At 42.7% G+C, this 21,976-nt stretch overlaps 1 protein-coding gene across 6 annotated transcripts in view; it reads right to left on the bottom strand.

Annotated features, from left to right (window-relative positions):
- The window catches only part of CAMK1D (calcium/calmodulin dependent protein kinase ID), a 420,921-nt gene that overhangs the window by 160,757 nt on the left and 238,188 nt on the right, over positions 1-21,976 (bottom strand). For all 6 annotated transcript variants that reach the window (XM_036068430.2, XM_036068433.2, XM_078075145.1 and 3 more), the window contains one exon: positions 3,123-3,197. In XM_036068430.2, the coding sequence (XP_035924323.1) occupies positions 3,123-3,197 (75 nt within the window). The remainder of the gene's footprint in view (positions 1-3,122; positions 3,198-21,976) is intronic.

Here is a 21,976-nt window from a genome sequence, read left to right as displayed (position 1 = left end):
CTGACAATTAGCAAATCCAATATTTATGTAAATAGCACCTCTAAACTTCTCAACAGTGCGCATAGATCGTGTTCTCCTTAAACACTTTAAACATTCCTTGCCTCTAGATCTGGATTCTGTCACCAACTTGCCTCACAAACCTCATATGGTACCCCCAAGAGTTAATTCTAGCCCAACTCCTCTGGGTTATTACAAATTCTGAGCGAACATGATCCATATTGAGGAGGTCTTAGGATGACTGTGAAAGAGAGGATAAATCCCTGATAGAAAAGCTCAGTGAAGGGGTGGGGACAGCTGTGCCCCAAGAAGACTTCCAAACTTTGTCCCCAGGTTTGTTCCATTCCAGACACTCTTATGCCCTCATGCTGACCTATCTTTACATAAACTGCTGCTGGTAAGGATGCAATCAAGTTGCTTAGAAAGTTAGAATTTAAATCTACTTGAACTTCATCTCGTAAAACGAAAGACCATCTGCAGAGATACTAATGAAACAAGACAGATGTCCATAAAGAAACAGTCTGTATTGAGGACCTGCTATTTATGGCACTCTTTATTTTTAATACATTTTTATTTTTTATACATTTTTCTCATTCAGTACTCCCTATAACCTTCTAATGTAAATATGATGATGAGGATGATGTCAATATTATTATTTCTTTCCATTAAGGAAACTGATATTCAGAGAGGCCCAGTTATTTGTCCAAATTCACCCAGCTAGTAAGAGGCAGAGCTGAGATTTACATAAGGGGGATGCTTTCAACTGATTTATTTAGTGACAGATCCATAAACAGAGAAGTTAAACAAGTGAATACATATAGCACTGGATTCTAGTACTAATGATTTTTCTTTCTTTTTTTTTTTTTGCATCACCCATAAAAGACACACATTTAAATATACTACTGACATTTTGTGGGGTTTTTTCTTGTCATTAAAATGTTATATTCTTCCTACTGGGAAGTCAATATTTGGTGAGAAAGTGGTTCACCTGCTTCTTTAAGAGGAACCTCTATTGTTAAAAAGAAAACCAAAATGACACCACTTAGGTTAAGGCCCCAAGTCGATAAACCAAGACTTAATACATAACCTAACGGCAGTTTCAATCCCCCAGGAATGTAATTTTGAAATAGTCAATATAGAATTTCCTGGTCAATACTAGGAAATTTACTGATAGACCCCCTCTATTCCCTTTAGGAGGGCAACCTTGCCTAAACAATGCATTCCTTGCTAATAAATTCCTTTTTCCCCCCTTTGTAAATGCTCTCTCTTTGCCTTTAAAAACCTTTCTTCTGTTTAGCTCCGTGGAGCTCTCTACTTGCTAGATGGGATGCTTGCCCAACTCATGAATCATTTAATAAAGCCAACTAGATCTTCATATTTACTAGGTTGAATTTTGTTTTTTAACACTAGATAAAATAAAGTCACAAGAGCCTGCTAGGGAGTATCCCAAATTTGGGGAGAGCTATTGCTCTCAAGGAAGAACCAGGATGTGGCAAATTATAAAACAAACTGTATTGCAAGGAACTAGGAAAGAGGGCATTTAGGTAATCAGAAATTAATGAGGAACCAGCAGTCAAAACTGCTTAAACCACCAGTCTCATGGCTGACACTAACACCCAAAGCTATAAAACTGGTCACTGATGTGGGAAACACAGACAAAAGAAAAAAAAATTATATTTCCTTACTACTTACAGCCCATTGACAAGTCCTTAGAATAGGCAGTGACATTCCTCTAGGAACTCCGCTGTTAATACTTTGCTTAGGGCAAGAGGCAATCTTAGCCCAACGCCCCCAGATCCTGGAAGTCTACTTTAACATATAAAAATTCCTTTGGAAACTTCCTTTGTCTCTACCCTCCCAAGATACAGGTTGGCAATCATTCTCCAAGCATATGGCCCACTGATAGACATCTGAAGAGTCTCATGACTGAGTTTTTACTAAACAGTCATAAATGACCTTTTCCTAACAATAGCCAGCCCCCTCAGGATCCTGGAAACCTTGTTTCCAAAATACCTTGGAGGCTTGTGCTGTCCCTAACCCCTTCCCAACTTCAAAGTATATAATGAGTCAACCGTCACAACCCCAGGGTAGTTCTTTCTGCCCAGGGGTCCTATCCAGTGCTTTAATAAAACCACCTTTCTGCACGGAAGACATCTCAAGAATTCCTTCTTGGCCTTCGGCTCTGAACCCCAACATTTTCCTACATTAGTCACCACCTAGGACAGTCACTTGACAGAGAAAAATCGTCCACATGCTTCCAGTCTGGATACTTTTAAAAATGTCCGTACAAAAATGTCCTACAATGTCCTATAAAAACTCTCATGATAAAAAAGAAAGAAAGAAAGAAAGAAAGAAAGAAAGAAAGAAAGAAAGAAAGAAAGAAAGAAAGAAAGAAAGAAAGAAAGAAAGAAACAACCTACTAGTTGGGAGGGGAGGCTAATTTCATTTAACGGTTTACATGTTACGTTTACATGTGTCTTACATGTTCGGGTCAAGGTTCAACCCGAATATTCAGCTTTCTTATTTCCTCCCTCTTCTGGTAACTTCCAGCATTTACTGGAATGCAGAAATCATCTGCAGGGGGTGACAATGTCACGGTCTGACCCCAACTAGACTTGTCTCACGCCTGGCACGAGATCCAGTTCAGTCCCATGTGCGTTTCTGTGCCAGCAGAGTAGATGGAAGGACAGAGCCCACAGCTACCATCTGCTGCCCTCCCCCAGCATCCCTCGAAATGAAGACAAGGTGGGAGTTTCTCCTAGAGACGGGAGCAGAGTGTCCCTCGCAGTGGGCCCACAGAAGTGTTTTCAGGAAGCAACATGTGGACCTCGCACATGAAAAAGCAAAAGAGACCCCCCCGAATGGAGGCGCCCTGCGACGGCCGCAGCAGGCTCCTCGATGAGGGCGAGAGATCATCAGTCTGGTGCAGTTCCTGCAGGGCAGACCCAGCCAGGCCCTCAGACTCTGTATCCGGCCCACCGTCTAGAAGGGCACCCCAGCTCCCCGGGTCCCCGCTCCTGCTCCCACGGCTCACCTGGCCCGCTACCTCAGTTTCTTTTACCGGCCGGTGGTCCACACCGCCCCCCGACCCCCTTCCGCACTCCTCAGGCAAAGCGGGTACTTACAGCTGCATGACCAAGTACAAGTGGTTTGGGCTTTCGTAAATGTCCTCCAGGGCGACAATGTTTTCATGCTTGATCCTGAAAGAGAAAAAAGCACACACAAACAGAAGAGTGAGTATAGTGAGGCACGGAAACTTTTAAAAACAGACATCATTAGCTTTACTGTCACGTCCATGACTCCAGTCCAGGCAGAGGGAAACCAGACTGACCCCTCATTGGGGTTCTAGTCACCACCACTACCAAAGGTCAACCCAGGACCCCATGCCAACTAGACCGCTGCAATCAAAATGTGGTTCCCAGACACAGCACGGGCAGGCATCTCCTGATGGGGTGGCTGGGTGATGGACACTGGGGAGGGTATGTGTTATGGTGAGCGCTGTGAATTGTGTAAGACTGATGAATCACAGACCTGTACCCCTGAAACAAATAATACATTATATGTTTTTAAAAAAAGATAGTAGGATGGGAAAAATGAAGGGGGGGATATTGGAGGGGGTGACGAACCATGAGAGACAATGGACTCTGACAAACAAACAGAGGGTTCTAGAGGAGAGGGGGTGGGGGGATGGGCTAGCCTGGTGATGGGTATTAAAGAGGGCACGTATTGAATGGAGCACTGGGTGTTATACGCAAACAATGAATCAAGGAACACTACATCAAAAACTAATGATGTAATGTATGGTGATTAATATAATAAAATAAAATTAAAAAAAAGAAATGCAAATTCTCAGGCTCCACCCTGGTCAAACAGATCCTGACTCCCTGAGGGCAGAGCCCAGGAACTGGTTCAGTATGACCCTTAGATGATCTGTAGGCACAAAGCAGAAATTCGGTAGTCAGCCCTGTGCTTTTCAAGCTTCAGTGTGCACGCGAGCCAGCACGGATTCTGGCTGCCCTGCCCATTTTGGTCCATTGGGGCTGGGGCAGGCCGGAGCGTCTGCATTTCTAACAAGTTCCCAGGAGATGCTGAGGCTTCTGGTCTGAGTCGAGTAGCAAAGTCCTGACTCCAGAAGCGAGAGAGAGGGAAACAGCCTAATGCCAGCCCCTGGAACTACCCATTAAGAGTAGCTTTTGCTCAGAAGATAAGGCTTGCTATTTATTTTAAAACATTTTTTTTTTTAAAGATTTTTTTTTTTTTTAAAGATTTTATTTATTTATTTGAGACAGAGAGAATGAGAGAGAGAGAGAGAGCACATGAGAGGGGTGAGGGTCATAGGGAGAAGCAGGCTCCCTGCCGAGCAGGGAGCCCGATGCGGGACTCGATCCAGGGACTCCAGGATCATGACCTGAGCCGAAGGCAGTCGCTTAACCAACTGAGCCACCCAGGCGCCCTATTTTAAAACATTTGAGAGAAGAATCATTTCACTACTCTACGTACGAGCTAATGAACTCTTACCACAAGCCTTTCACTGAAATGACTGCTGAACCGTACAAAAGCAAGCATTTCATATGCAGATTCCCCCAACCCCGAAAGCAGGGACTACTTACTTATTTTGTTTCCCTTCATACCTAGCACCCATCTGCTTAATAAATAAGGGCTAAATGAATGAATGATATTTAAAGGCTGTCCCTACTCAACAGCAAGAATCATTATTTACTTAGGGAAAAATGGAGGCAATTTTCCTAAGTGTGAGCTGTCTTTCCCTCAAATAGAAGTTTATAAGGTGGAACAAACCAGAATATTATCTTCCCTCCGAGCAGATGAGAGAAGAGAACAAAACACCTAACAGAGGGCGGCAATGTTTTCCTCTGATTTCTACAGCTCTGATTAGTCAACACGGGTGTTTGTAGGAGCGGAGATGACAGATTACATGGAAATTCACATTTCATCTGACTCCCGTGCGCAGAGCTACAGCCTAATATTTCCTTGTTACCACTGGTTACTTTGCTACCTGAGCAAAATAATACCCAAATTATATAAATAATTTATATAATAATATTATATAGATAATATAATAATAGTATATCATAGGAACCAAGTAAACTATGCTACCAAGGAAACCATGACAAATTAAGTTAGGACTGCTGAGATCCTAGACGTTTATGGAATGATCATTACTGGATATCCTGAAAGAATTATGACCACAAAAAGTATACAGCATACGGATGGTCCCAGTTTTTAAATTTTTTTTTTTTTTAAAGATTTTATTTATTTATTTGACAGAAAGAGACACAGCGAGAGAGGGAACACAAGCAGGGGGAGTGGGAGAGGGAGAAGCAGGCTTCCTGCGGAGCAGGGAGCCCGATGCGGGGCTCGATCCCAGGACCCTGGGATCATGACCTGAGCCGAAGGCAGACGCTGAACGACTGAGCCACCCAGGCGCTCCCCAGTCTTTTAATTTTTAAAAATTTCCAATTAGAGTCATTTCCAGGGGCACAAACATTTTCTTTCAGTGAGGTTAATTTGGGGGTTCACGAAAAGCTTAGACTAACGGAGGGATATGAAATAGTGGGGTTTACATGAAGGGTTGCCAGATAAAATGCTGTGCCCGGTTATGTTTAATTCTAGATAAACAATAAATACTTTTTTCAGTGTAAGTACACCCCAAATATTGCACTGTTATTTATCTGACATTCAAAAGTGACTGGGCAGCCTGCATTTTTACGTGCTAAATCTGGCCACCCTGGTTACATAAATCACAGTCAATGAGCCTCTAAACTGAGCTTAGAGATTTGTACCTGCCGTCCCACCTCCCCTCAGATGTTGAGCCAAGAAGGCTGTTTGAGCCCTGGAGTATAGCCATTAACATGGATTGAACTATATACAAAGAATCAACTCTGTGCAAAGCCCTTGCCCGGCCAAAATAGGAGACTCTAATAAATTAAGAACATAATCCCTTCTTTGGATGCAAGGGATAGAGAAATTAAAGTCTACTTAACCTGCCATTCTTACATGAGTCCTTGCAGTGGCTGGAATGATATCGCTCCTGACTCTCCCCCTCAACTAATAATTCAAGCAGTCAAGCAGTTGTCATGTACTGAGTTTCTACTCTGCTTCTGGAAGAATACGAGAAAAATATAAAATAAGATTTTGCTCTCAAAAGACTTATCGCCCAGATGGAGAGACCCACGAAGCGGTTAGGAAAAAATTAAATGCTAACCTCTATAGCATTGCCGTGAAGTTTAGAAAAAAGCAAGACCCCGGATGAGCCAGAAGTACAGTGAAGGCCTCAAAACATGATGGGCATCGTGCTGGATGGGTGACGTTTGAATAAGCATACTGCAGAAATTTCAAGGAAATCCTCACATGGCCTCTGAAATGTCTCTTAAGAAAAGTGGCTTAACTAACTTGTGGATGTTAGAACGTGACAGAAGAAAACACTCTGGCCCCCAACAGCAGTTCTTAGGTACATTATTCCACCCTCAGACTCTTAAGATATACAAAAACCAAGCTTCAAGTTTTAGCATTGGGTACCTAGCTTGCCTTTACAAACATCAGAGGAACATCCCCCCACAGGCGCCCACCATAGATCAGGCACTGCGCCAGGAGTCCCAAGAGCACCAGGTTAGTTAGCCCTCGTAGAGCTCACACAGGTGGGCTTCCAGCTACAGTAAGGACACCTCCCAGCCAGCCTTTCTTATATGTACCAGGAATCAGCCTCCTTGCAATGAGTGGTGACTCCTGGGAGCGACAGAGAACAAGATGACACCCTCTTCTCGTACTCCTGCAAATATTGGAAGGATATAATGTCTGCTTAGTGTTCTCTCCTTCTGGCCGATCAGTCCTCCTCCACCATGTTTTATATTACTCTCATCCTATTGCCGCTCTCGTTGGTCCAAAACTGAGAGCATTGATCCCAGTATAAATTATAGCACCAAGAATAGGGATTAAATAAGAGAGGTGAACTACCAACCATCATGAGTGGATGTTATACTTTAGCAAATAAAGCCTAATATTAGGTTCATTTTTTTTTTAAAGCAGTTGCTCAATGTTGGCACCTAAAGAGTATAAGCTCCACGGAGGTGGGGATTTTTAACTATTTTGTTCACTACCGTCTCCCTAATGCCAAGGAAAGTGCACAGCAGGTAGTACTTTCGATACATATTTGTTGAATGAATGAATGAATGAATATTAAGTGCTGGGTCAATTAAATAACCAGATCAGTTTTACCTGAACTTCTATTAAACAAGATCTCCTTTCTTTTTCTGTCTTGAGCTTTTGAGCTTCAAGTCTTCCCTTTAGCTTAATTAAACTCAATCTTTTGGGGTTCCATGCGGTGCTTCAGACGAGCAAGACTATTCTGAATTTTTATTCTCCCATCTATTATATTTACTGTCCCTCTCAACTTTGGGCCATCTACATATTTTGTTGGTACACATCCATCCCATATGTCTTTTTTTTTTTTTTTTTTTGAGAGCGAACGAGAGAGTGCGCATGTGCGAGCAGGGAGGGGCAGAGGGAGAGGGAAAGAGAGAATCTTAAGCAGACTCCACGTCCAGCACAGAGCTCGATACAGGGCTTAACCTCACAACCCTGAGATCATGACTTGAGCTGAAATCAAGAGTCGGAGACTTAACCGACTGAGCCACCCAGGTGCCTCTCAACCCATATGTCTTGATCCAAATCCCTCAAGTCTTAAATGGGAATGTTACCCGTCAGAGCTGGCCTCTGGTATTACACCAGAGACCCCCATCAAGATAACCATGACACGAATCAACTGACTTTCACTGCTATCAAGCTGCACACCCAGCAGGACTATCATCTAGCCCATATTTTACCATCTTATCCATAAGGAGACAATTAGATTCCTTGCTGAAATGGCATTCCTCAGTCTTACACACCACATTATACTATATAAAAGGGAAATGGAACGTTTGGGAAGATTTGTTCTTAGTAAACCCATGGTGGCTCCTAGCAACTACTACAGTCTTTACTAAATGATCACAAACCATCTGCTTAATTTACTGTTCCAGAATTGTGCTGTGCATTGAAGTCAAACTTTCTGATCTATCCATCTCATACCCTACCTGTTTTATGTTTGGAAAATTTGTCAACATCTCTCATATTCTTTTCTCAAACATTTCAGCTCTGACTCTTTTGTGATAAATGCAATTTCCTCAGTCTCCTGGGATGTGAGACATCTAAATCTAGGGACGAACTAATCTTCTCACTTCCTTTAGGCCCTACTTACGTAGCTGTTTTATATGTACCATTTACTGAGTGTTAACTACAGGCATACCTCAGAGAGATCGCTGGTTGGGTTCCAGACCACCACAATAAAGTGAATATCACAAGGAGAGTCAAATGAATTTTTTTGGTTTCCCAGTACATATAAAAGTTAAGTTTACACCATATTGCAGTCCAGTAAGTGTGCCATAACATTATGTCTAAAAAACCAATGTACATACAAAAAATACTTTATTGCTGGGGTGCCTGGCTGGCTCAGTCAGGAGAGCATGCAACTCTTGATCTTGGGGTCATGAGACCAAGTCCCATGTTGGGCCTGGAGTTTACTTAAAAGAATACATGATTGCCAAAAAAAAAAAAAAAAAAAAAAGTGCTAACCATCGTCTGAGCTTTCAGCAAGTCATAAACTTTTTGCTGGTCAAGGGTCTCACCTTGATGTTAATGGTTGCTGACTGATCAGGGTGGTGGTTGCTGAAGGCTGGGTTAGCTGTGGTAATTTCTTAAAATAAAACAACATTGAAGTTTGCTGTGATTGACTCTTCCTTTCATGAATGATTTCTCTGTAGCATGTGATGCTGTTTGACAGCATTTTACCCACGGAAGAACTTCTTTCAAAAGTGGAGTCAGTCCTCTCAAACCCTATTGTTGCTTTACCAACTAGGTTCATATAATATTCTAAATCCTTTATTGTCATTTCAACAGTCTTCACAGCATGTTCACTAGGACTAGATTCCATCTCAAGGAATGGTTTTCTTTGCTCTTCCATAAGAAGCAATTCCTCATCCATGAAAATTTTATCATAAGATTGATGTGATTCAGTCACATCTTCAGGCTTCACTTCAAATTCTGGTGCTCTTCCTACTTCCACCATATCTGCAGTGACTACCTCCACTGATGTCTTGAGCCCCTCAAAATTATTCAAGACAGTTAAAATCACTTCTTCCAAACTCCTGTTCATGTTGATACTTTGACCTCTTCCCAGAATCAGAAATGTTCTTCATGGCATTTAGAACAGTGAATCCTTTCCAGAAGGTTTTCCATTTACTTTGCCCAAATCCATCAGTGGAATCACTATTAATGGCAGCTATAGACTTACAAAATGTTTTTCTTAATAATAAGACTTGAAAGTCAAAATGACTCCTTGATCCCTGGGTTGCTGAATGGATGTTATATTAACAGGCATGAAAACACCATTCATCTCATTGAACATCTCCATCAGAGCTCTTGGGTGACCAGGTGCATTGTCAATGAGCAGTCATATTTTGAAAGGAATCCTTTGGGCAGGTCACAAGAGTAGGATTAAAATATTCAATACACCATGTTGTAAACAAATGTGCTGTCATCCAGGCTTTGTTGTTCCACTGAAAGAACACAGAGTAGATTTAGGATACTTCTTAAAGGCCCTAGATTTTCAGAATGGTAAGGGAACACTGGCTTCATGCTAAAGTCACGAGCTGCATTGGCCCCTAACAAGAGAGTCAGTCTGTCCTTTGAAGCTTTGAAGCCAGGCACTGATTTGTCCTCTCTAGCTATGACAGTCCTAGATGGCATCTTCTTCCAATAGAAGGCTGTTTCATCTACACTGAAAATCTGTTGTTTAGTGTAGCCACCTTCATTAATTATCTCAGTGGGATCTCCTGGAGAACTTGCTGCAGCTTCTACATCTGCACTTGGTGCTTCGCCTTGTGCTTTGATGTTGTGAAGACAGCTTCTTTCCTTAAGTGTCATGACATGATCTCTACTACCTTCAAACTTTTCTTCTGCAGGTTCATCACCTCTCTCAGCCTTCACAGAATTGAAGAGAGTCAGGACCTTGCTCTGGATGAGGCTTTGGCTTAAGGGAATGTTGTGGCCAGCTTATTCTTCTATCCAAACCACTAAAACTCTCTCCACATCAACAATAAGGCTCTTTTGCTTTCTTAGCATTTGTGTGCTCACTGGAGTAGCACCTTTAATTTCCTTCGAGAACTTTTACTTCGCCTTTGCAACTTGCCTAACTGTTTGGGCCAAGAGACCTAGGTTTCAGACTATCTCGGCTTCTGGCATGCCTTCCTGACTGAGTTTAATCATTTCTAGCTTTTGATTTACAGTGAGAGATGTGTGATTCTTCCTTTCACTTGAACACTTAGGGGCCATTCTATGATTATTAATTGACCTAATTTCAATACCGTTGTGTCTCATGGGATAGGAAGGCCTGAGGAGAAGGAGAGAGGTGGGGGAAGGGCAAGTCAAGAACAGGGCCGTTAGAACACACACAACAGTTATGGATGAGGTTTGCCATCTTGTAAGGCATGATTTGTGGTGCCCCAAAACAATTACAATAGTAACATCAAATATCACTGATAGCAGATCACTGTAACAAATATGGTAATAATGAAAGAGATTGAAATATTGCAGGAATTACCAAAATGTGACACAGAGACACGAAGTGAGCAAATGCTGTTGGAAAAAATGGTACTGTTAGAATTTCTCCACACACGGTTGCCACAAGCCTTGAATTTTGTTAATGAAAAACAAACAAAAAACAAAATAAATGTAAAGTACAATAAAATGAGGTATGCCCTGGGGCACCTAGGTGGTTTAGTCCATTGAGCATCTCACTCTTGATCCCAGAGTCGTGAGTTCAAGCCCTGTGTTGGGCTCCATGAAAAATGAGATATGCCTGTATGTATCAAGACCATACTAAGTATTTTTCATTATGTTGTTTAATACACCAATCCTATGAAGCAGCTATCTGTGAGATAATAGAAAATATATATTGGTCTCTGCCCCTGGTTGCTGGCACAGAGCTCCTGAAATCCTTGTAATTTCCTAAGTAATAAGAACACTAGGAGTATCTCTTGTTCTAATATTTGGTCTTTGACCCCATCCCTGACACAGGGCTTCTAAAACTTGCAAATTTCTGGGTGATAGGGGTATCTTTTGTTCTAATGAAACTATCTGAGTGGGTTCCTGGATGGCTCCTTGGTGAGGGCTGGAAAAACCAACTCATGATTGGAATTTTCACCCTGTCCCTTACTTCTCTGGAGAGGGGAGAAGGGCTGAAAACAGAGTTAATGATCCATCATAACTCCATGATGAAACTTCCATGATATCTCAAAAGTACAGGGCTCAGAGAGCCTCCAGGTGGGCAAACACATCCATATAGGGAGGGTGACACACCCTAAATCCATGGCGACAGAAGGTTCTATGCTTGGGACGCTCCAAGACCTCACCCTATGTATCTTTTCATTTGGCTGTTCATCTGTATCCTTTACCATATCCTTTAATAAACTGGTAAACACAGTGTTACCCTGAGTTCTGTGAGCCACTCTAGCAAATTAATTGAACCCAAGGGAGGGGTCACTGGAACCTCCACTCTCAGGCCTGTTGGTCAGAAACACAAATGACAACCTGGGCTTGCAACTGGCAACTGTTTGTGTATTGGGGGCAGTCCTGCAGGACCGAGCCCTTAACTTGTGGGATCTGACTCTACCTCTGGGAAGACAGAGTTAGAACTGAGTTAAATTGTAGGACACCCAGATGGTCTCCAAGAATTACTTGATGGAGGGGAAACCCACACACATTCAGTGGCCAGAAGTGAACTTCTACAGTGTTCTGTATAAGTAAAAAAGGAAGATGCATAGGGAAGAAACACACAATAGGAAAGAACTGGGGTTTTCCCTACACAGGAGAAAGTAAAATGGAAAAACTTAGTTCAGTTTATCATTCCCCCCATTTGTAAAAGGGGAAAACTAAGACTCCAAGACATGAAGTACATATTCCAAGGTCACACAACTGGGAATTGGAATTGCTGAGAGTCTAACTCCCAAGTCCATGTTAAAGCACTTATACTATAATTTTCTGTTAACTGAGTTATAATGAGAATATGGAGGAGCACATATAAGTTCAATTATTTGTATGAAATCATGACACCTAAAGTCAGGGTGTTAAATTTCATAACTAACAATATAATATCCATGTCTGGAAGTGTGGGGATTTGAACTATCCTGAAACCTAGTGGAAGTTCTCAAGACCCTTGGTTGTAAATATCCTGACAGATGAAATCCCAGTGGGTCAAAATGAACGAGAGGAAGAGATATTCAGAAGCAGAAAGAATAGTTATGAGTCCAGAAATTATAGTTAGAAAGGGCCTAGGGCGCCTGGGTGGCTCAGTCATTAAGTGACTGACTCTTGGTTTTGGTTCAGGTCATGATCTCATGGGTCGTGGGATGGAGCCCCTGTCGGGCTCTGCACTTGGTGGGGAATCTGCTTAAAGATTCTCTCCTTCTGCCCCTCCCCTGGCTCGCGTGCTCCTGTTTTCTCTCTCTCTCTCTCTCAAATAAATAAATATTTTTTTAAAAAAGGGGGGCCTTTCATCAGCCCAGATCTGCCAGTGTCATCAAAAGGAAGAATAAAATGGAGAGAAGAGGCAAGGATGTCAGCTACAAGCAAATGGAAAAACCAAGGTGCCATTAACCTTGCATAGCTTATATAGCTAAATTCCGTAGTTCAGCATTCAGTCTTTCTAAAATACGGCCAAGAGGACCTTCATACATAAGGAATGTTCGTCCCCAAACAACAAACCTTTCTAAAATGCTCATATTTCAAAGGAACAATATCACTAAAAACAACTTTAGGTGATGAAAATAACCTCACTTAATTTTAATCACTTAGCATCTACCAGGACCAAAGTAAACATTAGCTGATACGTCAATGTACAGAAGGTAGATGGTTTACATGACAATCTATGCTGAAGTCTCCATAATCCCCCATAAAAGACAGATGAGCTGGATAGAGGGAAGTGGGCCCAGGCTGGGGGGGCAGCGGGAGGGGGCGGGGAGAGAGAGAGAGAAGCTGAATGGGAACACAGCATATATGGGCATTGATGCACACACAGCGTGCATGGGAACTGACAGCCAAGCAAGAAATCCCCAGAAAGAGCCAGGAAAACATTTTAAAGTTAATTCATGCAACAAATCATACCAAATGCACAAGTAGGCCCCGTTCCAAAACCCCCAAGCTGGAGGGAACATCAGGACCCAGAGAACAGGCACTCTATTGAATACACATGCCTCTTTGAAACAGCCACGCCATTTCTCCCTCCAGTTAATTCTCCACAGTTCAAGGATCCCCGAATTTTGAACTCCTTGTAAAACGAGGAATGTTAGAAAAACACAGAAGAGGAGAGAAAGGAAAGTTCAGCATGTTTCACTGTCATGGCTCATTGATCTGGAGGAGGGGAGATTGTGGCAGCAATTATGAGTATTGTGAGAACTAACAGAAGAAGGAAAAGGCAACAAAACACCTTTCCTTTGTGTGGTCATTGGAAATGGCCACTTATCTACTTAGATTAAAGGGGCCACTAGAGGATAAGAGATGGACAGGAGACAAGGTGATTATTAACGACGATAGAGGGGAGGATGGGAGGACCAGGTCTCCGCGCAGAGGCTCAAAACGGAAGTTACGTCAATGAGCTGTGACTGACTTCCGGCCCTCCTCTCTCACCACTTCCGCGTTAATTGTCCAGTCAGGAGAAGGCGCTTGTCAGGTGAAAGGCAAGCCCCTCTTTCAAAGATCGTAAAGGACTAGGTCTTTCCCTAACCACCGCAACGTTTTTCTAAACCGTCTGGAAAATTTAATTGTTGTTCACAGAAAAGATGCTATGGTTCTCTGGCATGGCAAATTGCCTCCAAAACATTTGAAGAATATTGTGATATCTTGGCAAACACTCTTGTTTGTCTAAGTAAACACCAGGCTTTTTGGAAATAAAGCAAACCATTTCCTCCTTTCCTGGGTCAGACTATCTCCACCCCTCCTCCAGTTATAAGCAGCACAGGAAATAATGCTGAGAAAATCAGGATATTGTCAGTCACAAGGGAAAGTGGTAGAATTGAAATATTTGCCAGATGGTATTAAAAGATAATACCTTTCCTTTTTATAACTTAACAGGCACATTCACAGATGTTCCTTCGTTTCATTCTCACAACAACTCCATGAAGTAGGCATTATTATTCCTACTTTATAGATGATCACTCCCAGTTTATAACCACTTAATTGTTCTCCCTCCCTCCCTTGCTCTTACTCTCTCACCATTCTCCATGCTGTCTCCTGAGCCATCACTCCACAAAACAGAAGTGATTAAACTTTTTGGCTTGAAATCCTTCCATAGCTCCTCATAGTCCAGGATAAAACCCACATGACTTGACACGACTTACAAGGTCCCTGTTGCTTGGTCCTTACCTGCCCCTCCCATTTTCCACCATTGCCCCACACCAAAACTTTACTGGCCCCTGGACAGCTCTCACACACCTGTGTACACCTTCTTCTCTGGCCACATAGGTGTGCTCATCCCTCTCGTATCTTCTCACCAAACTACGCATCCTCCGAGACTTGTTCTAGATCATCCACTGAGAACCCTTTGCTATTCCTCATCTCTTGCAGGATGGATCCTCTCCCTTCTGGGCCAGCCCTGTTCTTTTATCACTTTGTTGTTGTACTACATTGCATCCATCTGTTTGCATGTACATGTGTGTACATATTTAGATGGTTTTATATGCAGAGAAAAAAAGTCTAGAAGGATACATATCAAACCAGCTACTAATACCTCAGAAAGTGTGCTAGGGTGGGAGAGGATTTTCACCTTGCAGTTTTTCTGAACTGAGATTCTTCATCTGAGCCAAAAAACAGAGAAAAATGACTCGAGGGACTATTTTCTCAGTTCTCCCAGGGAAGGTACCATTCTAGTCGCATAGGAGAGAAAGTTAATTCAGTATACACAACAAATGCCTTAGAGCATTAGGGCTCGATTCTCTCACTGAGCCCAAGTAGAGAAAGGGTTGCCAGACTGTTCTACTGCCAGATTTTTACAAAGAGGTGCTTTTTTAAAAGTTCTTGATCAAAATCATTAACATCTGGTTCACCAAAATATATCCATAATGCTGGACACAAAGAAATAGATACTAATTAGTCTAACTGCTCAAGAAATCAGGAGATTGGGTTGGGTCTCAGTTCCGACCATCTAACTGCAGGATTTTAGACAGGTCATTAAATACTTTCTGACTTGATTTCCTCATCTGTTAAATGAACATTAAAATATATGGTCTCATTATCTAGCTACAGAAACACACACCTGTGTAGAGGTAAAATATGCTATGTATACACATGTATATATCATACTACATATATAGAGAGATCTTGTCTATTAAGAATATAGGTCGGGGCACCTGGATGGCTCAGTCGGCTGAGTGGTGGACTCTCGGTTTTGACTCAGGTCATGATCTTGGGGTCCTGGGATCGAGCCCAGCATCGGGCTCCACATTCAGTGCAGAGTCTACCTGGGATTCTCTCCCTCTGCTCCTCCCCCCACTCCTGTGCTCTCTCTGTCTCTCTCTCCAAAATAAAATAAATAACATCTTGAAAAAGAAAGAAAGAAAGAAAGAAAGAAAAGAAAAGAAAGAAAGAAAGAAAGGAAGGAAGGAAGGAAGGGGGAGAGAGAGAGAGAGAGAAAGAGAGAGAGAAAGAAAGAAAGAAAGAAAGAAAGAAAGAAAGAAAGAAAGAAAGAAAGAAAGAAAGAAAGAAAGAAAGAAAGGAAGGAAGAAAGAAAAAAAGAAAAGAATATAGACCACCTTGGGAAAGACCGGAATTCAAAATCCAAAGCTTCAAATCATCTCCGTTTGCCGCCAGCAGATGGAGCTGTAATCAATGGGAGACTAAGGAGCAAAGCCTGGTAAGTAAATCAACTACATCTTAAGAATGCAAGGCAGTTTTGTTGTTGTTGTTAAGGAGTAAGTACCACATGTGATAAGTCTCTCATTGTGAAATAAGTTTTGCTTTGAATTCTTAAAAACAAACAAACAACAATTAAAACCCTTGTGCGCAGCTGACGATGTTTTCAAAAAAAAAGCATCTCAGGCGTCCTTAGCACACTGTAGAACACATGGGGTGGGGGGGCCTAGCCAGCATTCCCTGGCAGCCCTAGGGAGGCAGGGCAGGAGTCTGTAATGGTAGCCTGGGAGGGGCACCAACTTGGTTGGCTCTGTCTCTAGGGGATGGAACGCTGGTCATGTCACTTCCCAGGGTCTCAGTTTTCTCATCTAGAAATTAACTTGTCAAACAGGATCCTCTCTGAGGTCCTCTCTAATAATCAATGAATTTAAAATTACTATGAGGCAGAGTGTACTGAAGTATATAGGGGCCCCCAAAGCTTGACCCTAACCAATAGGGTTCTCTAGGATAGTGTTTGCTGCATGGAAGCGTGGATGACAACGCACGCTTTAACAGGCTCTTCTGCATCGGTAAGCTTGTCGTTAGACATGGAATAGAATTCCTTAAGATAGGAAGCCACTTACATGGAAAAGACCTCTCTGCTCCCACAGCCAGCCTCTACAATGCCATGGACCGGCAGAGAAGTGGCCAACTAATTTGCTCCTGTCTACAATAGCTCCAGAAGACCCAGCTGAAGCCTGGTGGTCTTCAGTACAAAAGAGAAAAAAGTTAGGTCCAAAATCAGTGTGCAAAGCCCAGAGCTTGGCATATCCCAGCATTCTATGAATGTTCTGAAGAACGAATAAATGAATGAACAGCTAATTCTGGCCTTCCTAAAGTCTTACACACCAAAGGCACTCAAAAGCCGGATACCTGAATGAAAAAAAAAAAAAAGTTTGAAAGGATTGACCTTATGCTTCTTTCCTACTCCTATTACCACCCAGGAGAAGTTACATTGGGTCTCAAAATCGGCTGCATGTTCGAATTACCTGAGGAGTTTGAAAACATACTGACCCCCAGGTCCACCCCTGGAGATTAGGATATGATTGGCCTGGGATGTGGATTAGGATTTTGTAAGCCTCCTAAAGGAGTCGGATGCAGTTTGAGAACCAGTGGCAAATTACCGAGTTAACAACAAAAACCTTGGCGTGCTGCACAAGAATTGCCCACGAGATACTTGGGAGTTGGTAATGCCACAGTCTTAGTGTTCATTTCAAATTTTCTTGGCTGAATACATTTACTTCACAATAGGTCTGATTTAAAGGTAAGGTGTCCTGAAGATAAAGGTTCAAGTCTACTTGGCCAACACATTAGTAGTCCTCTTGGGAAAAGAGTATGAAAAAGAAGAAAATGTCACCTGGTTAACCGTAACATTAGCTTCGGATGATTCTCAGTCAGGCCTTGCAACACTAAGACATTTAAGGGAATATTGTCATTTCTTTCTCCTGATTTTTTGGGGACCTTTTGTCAAAGGGAAATATATATTTTCTGGATGTTTCAACATGAGAATAGATGCCTGGAGTCTTGGAGGATATCAAGGGGCTCGCCTGTCTCAGGACAGAGAGGAGGCCTTGTAACTTTGATTTACTAGCTCTGCTGATATCAAAATACAGCATGCCAAGGTGTTCCAAGGTCACTGCAGATAATGATAATGCAAATTTAGAAGCCATGCCCATATGAAATACTGCTGACATATAAGCAAGCTCCACTTGCCTGGACTGCTCTCCGAAGCTTCATGACACACAATCTGTGCCCCAGATGGAAGACTCTGGGCTGGAATTCAAGAGGCATCTTAGATGCGTCCAGCTCTGAACCCTTGGATTTGAGTGAGCAAAAAGAAAAGGGGACCAAAACAATGCGTTGGTATCTTGGGAAAAAAACATCATTTCCTTTTTTCTTTCCTACCACGAAAGCCGCATGCTTTCCCCACGCTGATCCCCAGAGTGAGGATCCCGGGTTTCACCACTTGAACCCAAGACCATGCCAAGCCAAAAGGTGCCCTCCCTGGCAGGCTCCATGGCACGGGCCTGGCACACGCACAGCCTTCTTGCTGACACAGGGACCCAAGGGTGCAACCCATGGGACAGTGGCCTACACCCACTCCAGATAATGAAGCCTCTGGGGCCAGGTGAGCATCTCACTAAGCCTGCTAGCATACCGTGCCATTTGTTTATACAGTGAGAAGCAAATGGTAAAAGAAAAAGATGGGTGGGAAAGAGTAAGAAGCAAAATAGAAAAGGTTGTCTGTCTTGGACAACCGTCTAATATCCACTTTCAGACTTTGGAGGGTTGAACGTGCACTGTAAAGTGTTCTTCGCTGTTCTAGGAAAGTACCCACATTCAAAGATAATAGTGCAGAATCGAGCATTCTTTAGTTTTTTTCACATCAGTAATTAATGCTGTCACATAATCTGTTCATATCAGACCCTGGCGTCACAAAATCAGGTGCATTCAAATAGAAAACACCACTTTTTTTCAAGTACTCACATGTTGGGAATTCATAAGGGTGTTTGTGGTTGGTTGGGTATAATATATGTGTTTTGTTTTATTTCTTAATTTTTTAGATTTATTTTATGTTATTTTAGAGAGAGCGTGCATGCAAGTGGGGGAAAGGGCAGAGAGAGAATTTTGAAGCAGACTCCCCGCTGAGCACAGAGCCCCACGTGGAGCTTGATCCTATGACCCATGAGATCATGACCTGAGCCAAAACCAAGAGTCAGAAGCTCAACAGACTGAGCCACCCAGGTGCCCCAATATATGCATTTTAAAAACACAGAGATCATCTCTGTGAGTGTGTGTAGTAAGGGCAACTCCGTATTCTTTCTCGATAAAGCAAGAGCCATCTCTTCATAACTGAGATTGGAGTCATGATTAGAAAGAACAGCATGTTTTGTTTTGTTGATGATATTTTAAAAGGTGTGTGATATTCACATCACCTTTCCAGCTTACAGTTTTATGGGAGATGGATATTAAATGCTGAGGCAGTTCAGAATTTATAGTTTTATTATGTCCTACTCATAAAAGATTATAATAACCCAAGGGATGTCAGTTCTTAAGAAACTTCCCAGGGTGAGCTCCAGGGCTATGTGCAAATTCTCAGGAATGACAGTATAATTGACGATTGTGAATAAAACAGTTGCCAGATCACCCAGCTGTCTATTCCCGCGTTTGGCAAGGGAATTAAGGAAAGCAATTGCACCATGAAGGATGAGGGGATGAGAGAAATCCAGCCACGTGGATCGTCCCTGCCGATGACACAAAGGTAGCCAGAAAGGGGAGGATAGCAGTGGCCACACTCCCATGCCCGAGCAGAGCAGCTGATGTGTCCACTTGGTGGCCACAGTGTGTGAGCCACAGAGCGGGGAGGCCTGGGCCAGGTTCAGGTCATCCTCAGGCCACCGGGGGCATCTGAGGTGATTCTGCTTTTTTTTTTTTTTTTTTTTAGAACCAGGCATAGAGAGATTTTTCCTCTAAGCATCAGAGCATATTAGTGCAATTGCTAGACTTCACTGAGGTCACTCTTGGCTGGTGCTTTTCAATCTGGTTTCCCCCAGAGCCTCCAGGTCCTCAATAAATATTTTAGAAACTGCAGTGAAACACAACTAACTGCACAGGCCCAAGTGCAACAGATACCAGATGTGAACCCACAGCAGAGAGGGCCAACGTGTTTGCTTGTGTCCTCGTTGACAGGATTCGTAATGACGTTTTTATAAAATTAAACTTAGAAATTCACTCTGATAAAATGCGACACTTCTGACCTGTTTATGTTTGGGGGTTCTATATAAGAATTTATTTTTTAAAAGGGTTCTGCTACTAAAAAAATGAAGAAGGAAAGAAAACAACAAAACAGGAGGAAAAGGAAAGGAGACAGGAAACTAGTGCAGTAAACAACGCAGAAGTGAAGTGAAAGGTTTCTTCCCTAGAAGAAGACTATTAATACACTTTCAGATACAATGGGAAGTCTTGCCTCTCAGAAAGTTATTCCTGAAGATGCTAGTGTATTTCTTCTTCCTCAATCTTTGGCCTCTTTAGAGTTTTGGTTTTTGGATTTTTTTTAAGTTAGGTTAAAATCAGGAAGAAACTGTCTGCCCTCTTTTTTGGGGGGGATTATTTATTTATTTGAGAGAGAGAGTGCGCGCACAAGCAGGGGGAGAGGCAGAGGGAGAAGCAGACTCCCCGCTGAGCAGGGAGCCCCAAGCGGGGCTCAATCCCAGGACCCTGGAATCATGATCTGAGCTGAAGGCAGACACTTAACCGACTGAGCCACCCAGGCGCCCACTATCTGCCCTTTTGTACCCTATGAATAGTATACCATGTGCTTCCCCAGGGAAGAACAAATAAATACAATTTAATTTTTTTAAAAATGAGGAAGAAACTAACAATGCAACAGTAGGGACAGGTAGGGTGGTAAGGAGAGAAATGCATACACGCACGCATGCACACATACAAACATGCACACACATACATACATGTACACAGTTTGGAGGCCACTGTCCTTAAGCCCAGTCTCAAGTCACAGCGTTGGGTCCACAGCATTGGCGTTCCTCACCCGAGGCTGGGGAACAGCCAGCCCTGTGTAACCCACTCTGCAGGCAGAGAACCTGGCAGAATGATTTATCTCAGGGAAAGGGTGCCAAGAACATCTGAGGGGCAAAGAAACAGAAAGAATAAGGGCATGTGTGGAGGAAGGAGCAAAGCGTGTGCCTCCAGAAAAGCACACACAAGCCTGAGTCAGGATTATTTCCCAGTCTCCTGATGCAAAAGCAGAAGGTAGCCGAAGGCCCTGCGTGGATGTGTGCTGCTAGATTTCAGGAGCGTTAGGGAGTGGCAAGCTCTACTTGAGGGAATGAAGACTGGCAGTTCTAGGATCTTGCAGTAAGGAGGAGGAGTTAAAAGAACCATCTGGTGGCTTTTCCTCTTTTCTGGTTTTTTTTTTTTCCTCTCTCTCTTTTCTTGGGGGAGTGAGGAATGGGGCTGGTGGTGGATGTCACATTTGGAAGTCTAACATGGTTAGATGATGGTTTGATGATGAATAAACACGGAGAAGTTTTGCTTGATAAGACAGTTCTGGGAGCCAACATGTACTCTGGGTGTTGGCAAGTTTGGGAAGGGGAAGACAAGGAAAAGAGCATACCAGAGGGAAGGAACAGCATTTGCAAAGACATAAAAGAGTGAGGTGTGCTGTGTTGGGACATAAGAGTCCTCAGGTGGGTGGGGGTCAGGGGAGATGGGTCAATGAGGGTCCACTGGGGAACATGATGAGGGGCTTTGGTACCAAGTTCAACAGTGTGAAGCTAAAGGAACTAAGAAGCAGTTTGCAAGTGTCGAGATCCAGCTCTGAAAAAAAGGAAGTAAGAGTTTTTTGTTTTGCAGGGATATTTAAAGTGAGCAATGTGGAAGAGTTCCTTATAAACCATGCTTGATGCCTTACCCCATCTCTCCTACAAATGGTGTAACTTTAAACACGAAATTCACTTTACTCCGCTCCACTTTTAATTTCCCAAGTGAAAAGTTCATATGCATGTTTCTCTTCCGTCACGAACAAGCATAAGAAGTCAATTTGACCATAGTGTAAATGTCTAGATATCTTTGGGGACTGAGGCTAATTCAGGAACTCTTAATAGGTAGTGATGGAAAGACTAGAGTCTTGCGAAATGTCAAGTTCATGACTCTTTTCGCTGATACTTTTTTTCCCTCTAAAAGAAAAGGGGACTGTGAGAAAGAAAACATTATCTGTCATTATCTGGGGTTTTGTTCTTCAGAATTTTCCTACATCTCCATATTTGGAATACCATTGACTGCTGTTGTCTCCAGAAAACACACCGTATATATTGGAAAGACCTTTTTTTTTTTAATCTTCATCAACCACAAACACTTTGAATAGAGAAAATGCCAGTTACTTAATGGAATTTCTGATAATCCAGAAACCCACCTAATGTTCCTTGGGCTCCTATCACGCAGCCTCTGGCCATTTATTAGTCTG

Source organism: Halichoerus grypus, chromosome 6 (assembly GCF_964656455.1).
Source record: "Halichoerus grypus chromosome 6, mHalGry1.hap1.1, whole genome shotgun sequence".
Taxonomy (NCBI): Eukaryota; Metazoa; Chordata; class Mammalia; order Carnivora; family Phocidae; genus Halichoerus; species Halichoerus grypus.
Note: the sequence above shows the minus strand (reverse complement) of the source record. Positions and strands in the feature narration are given on the sequence as shown.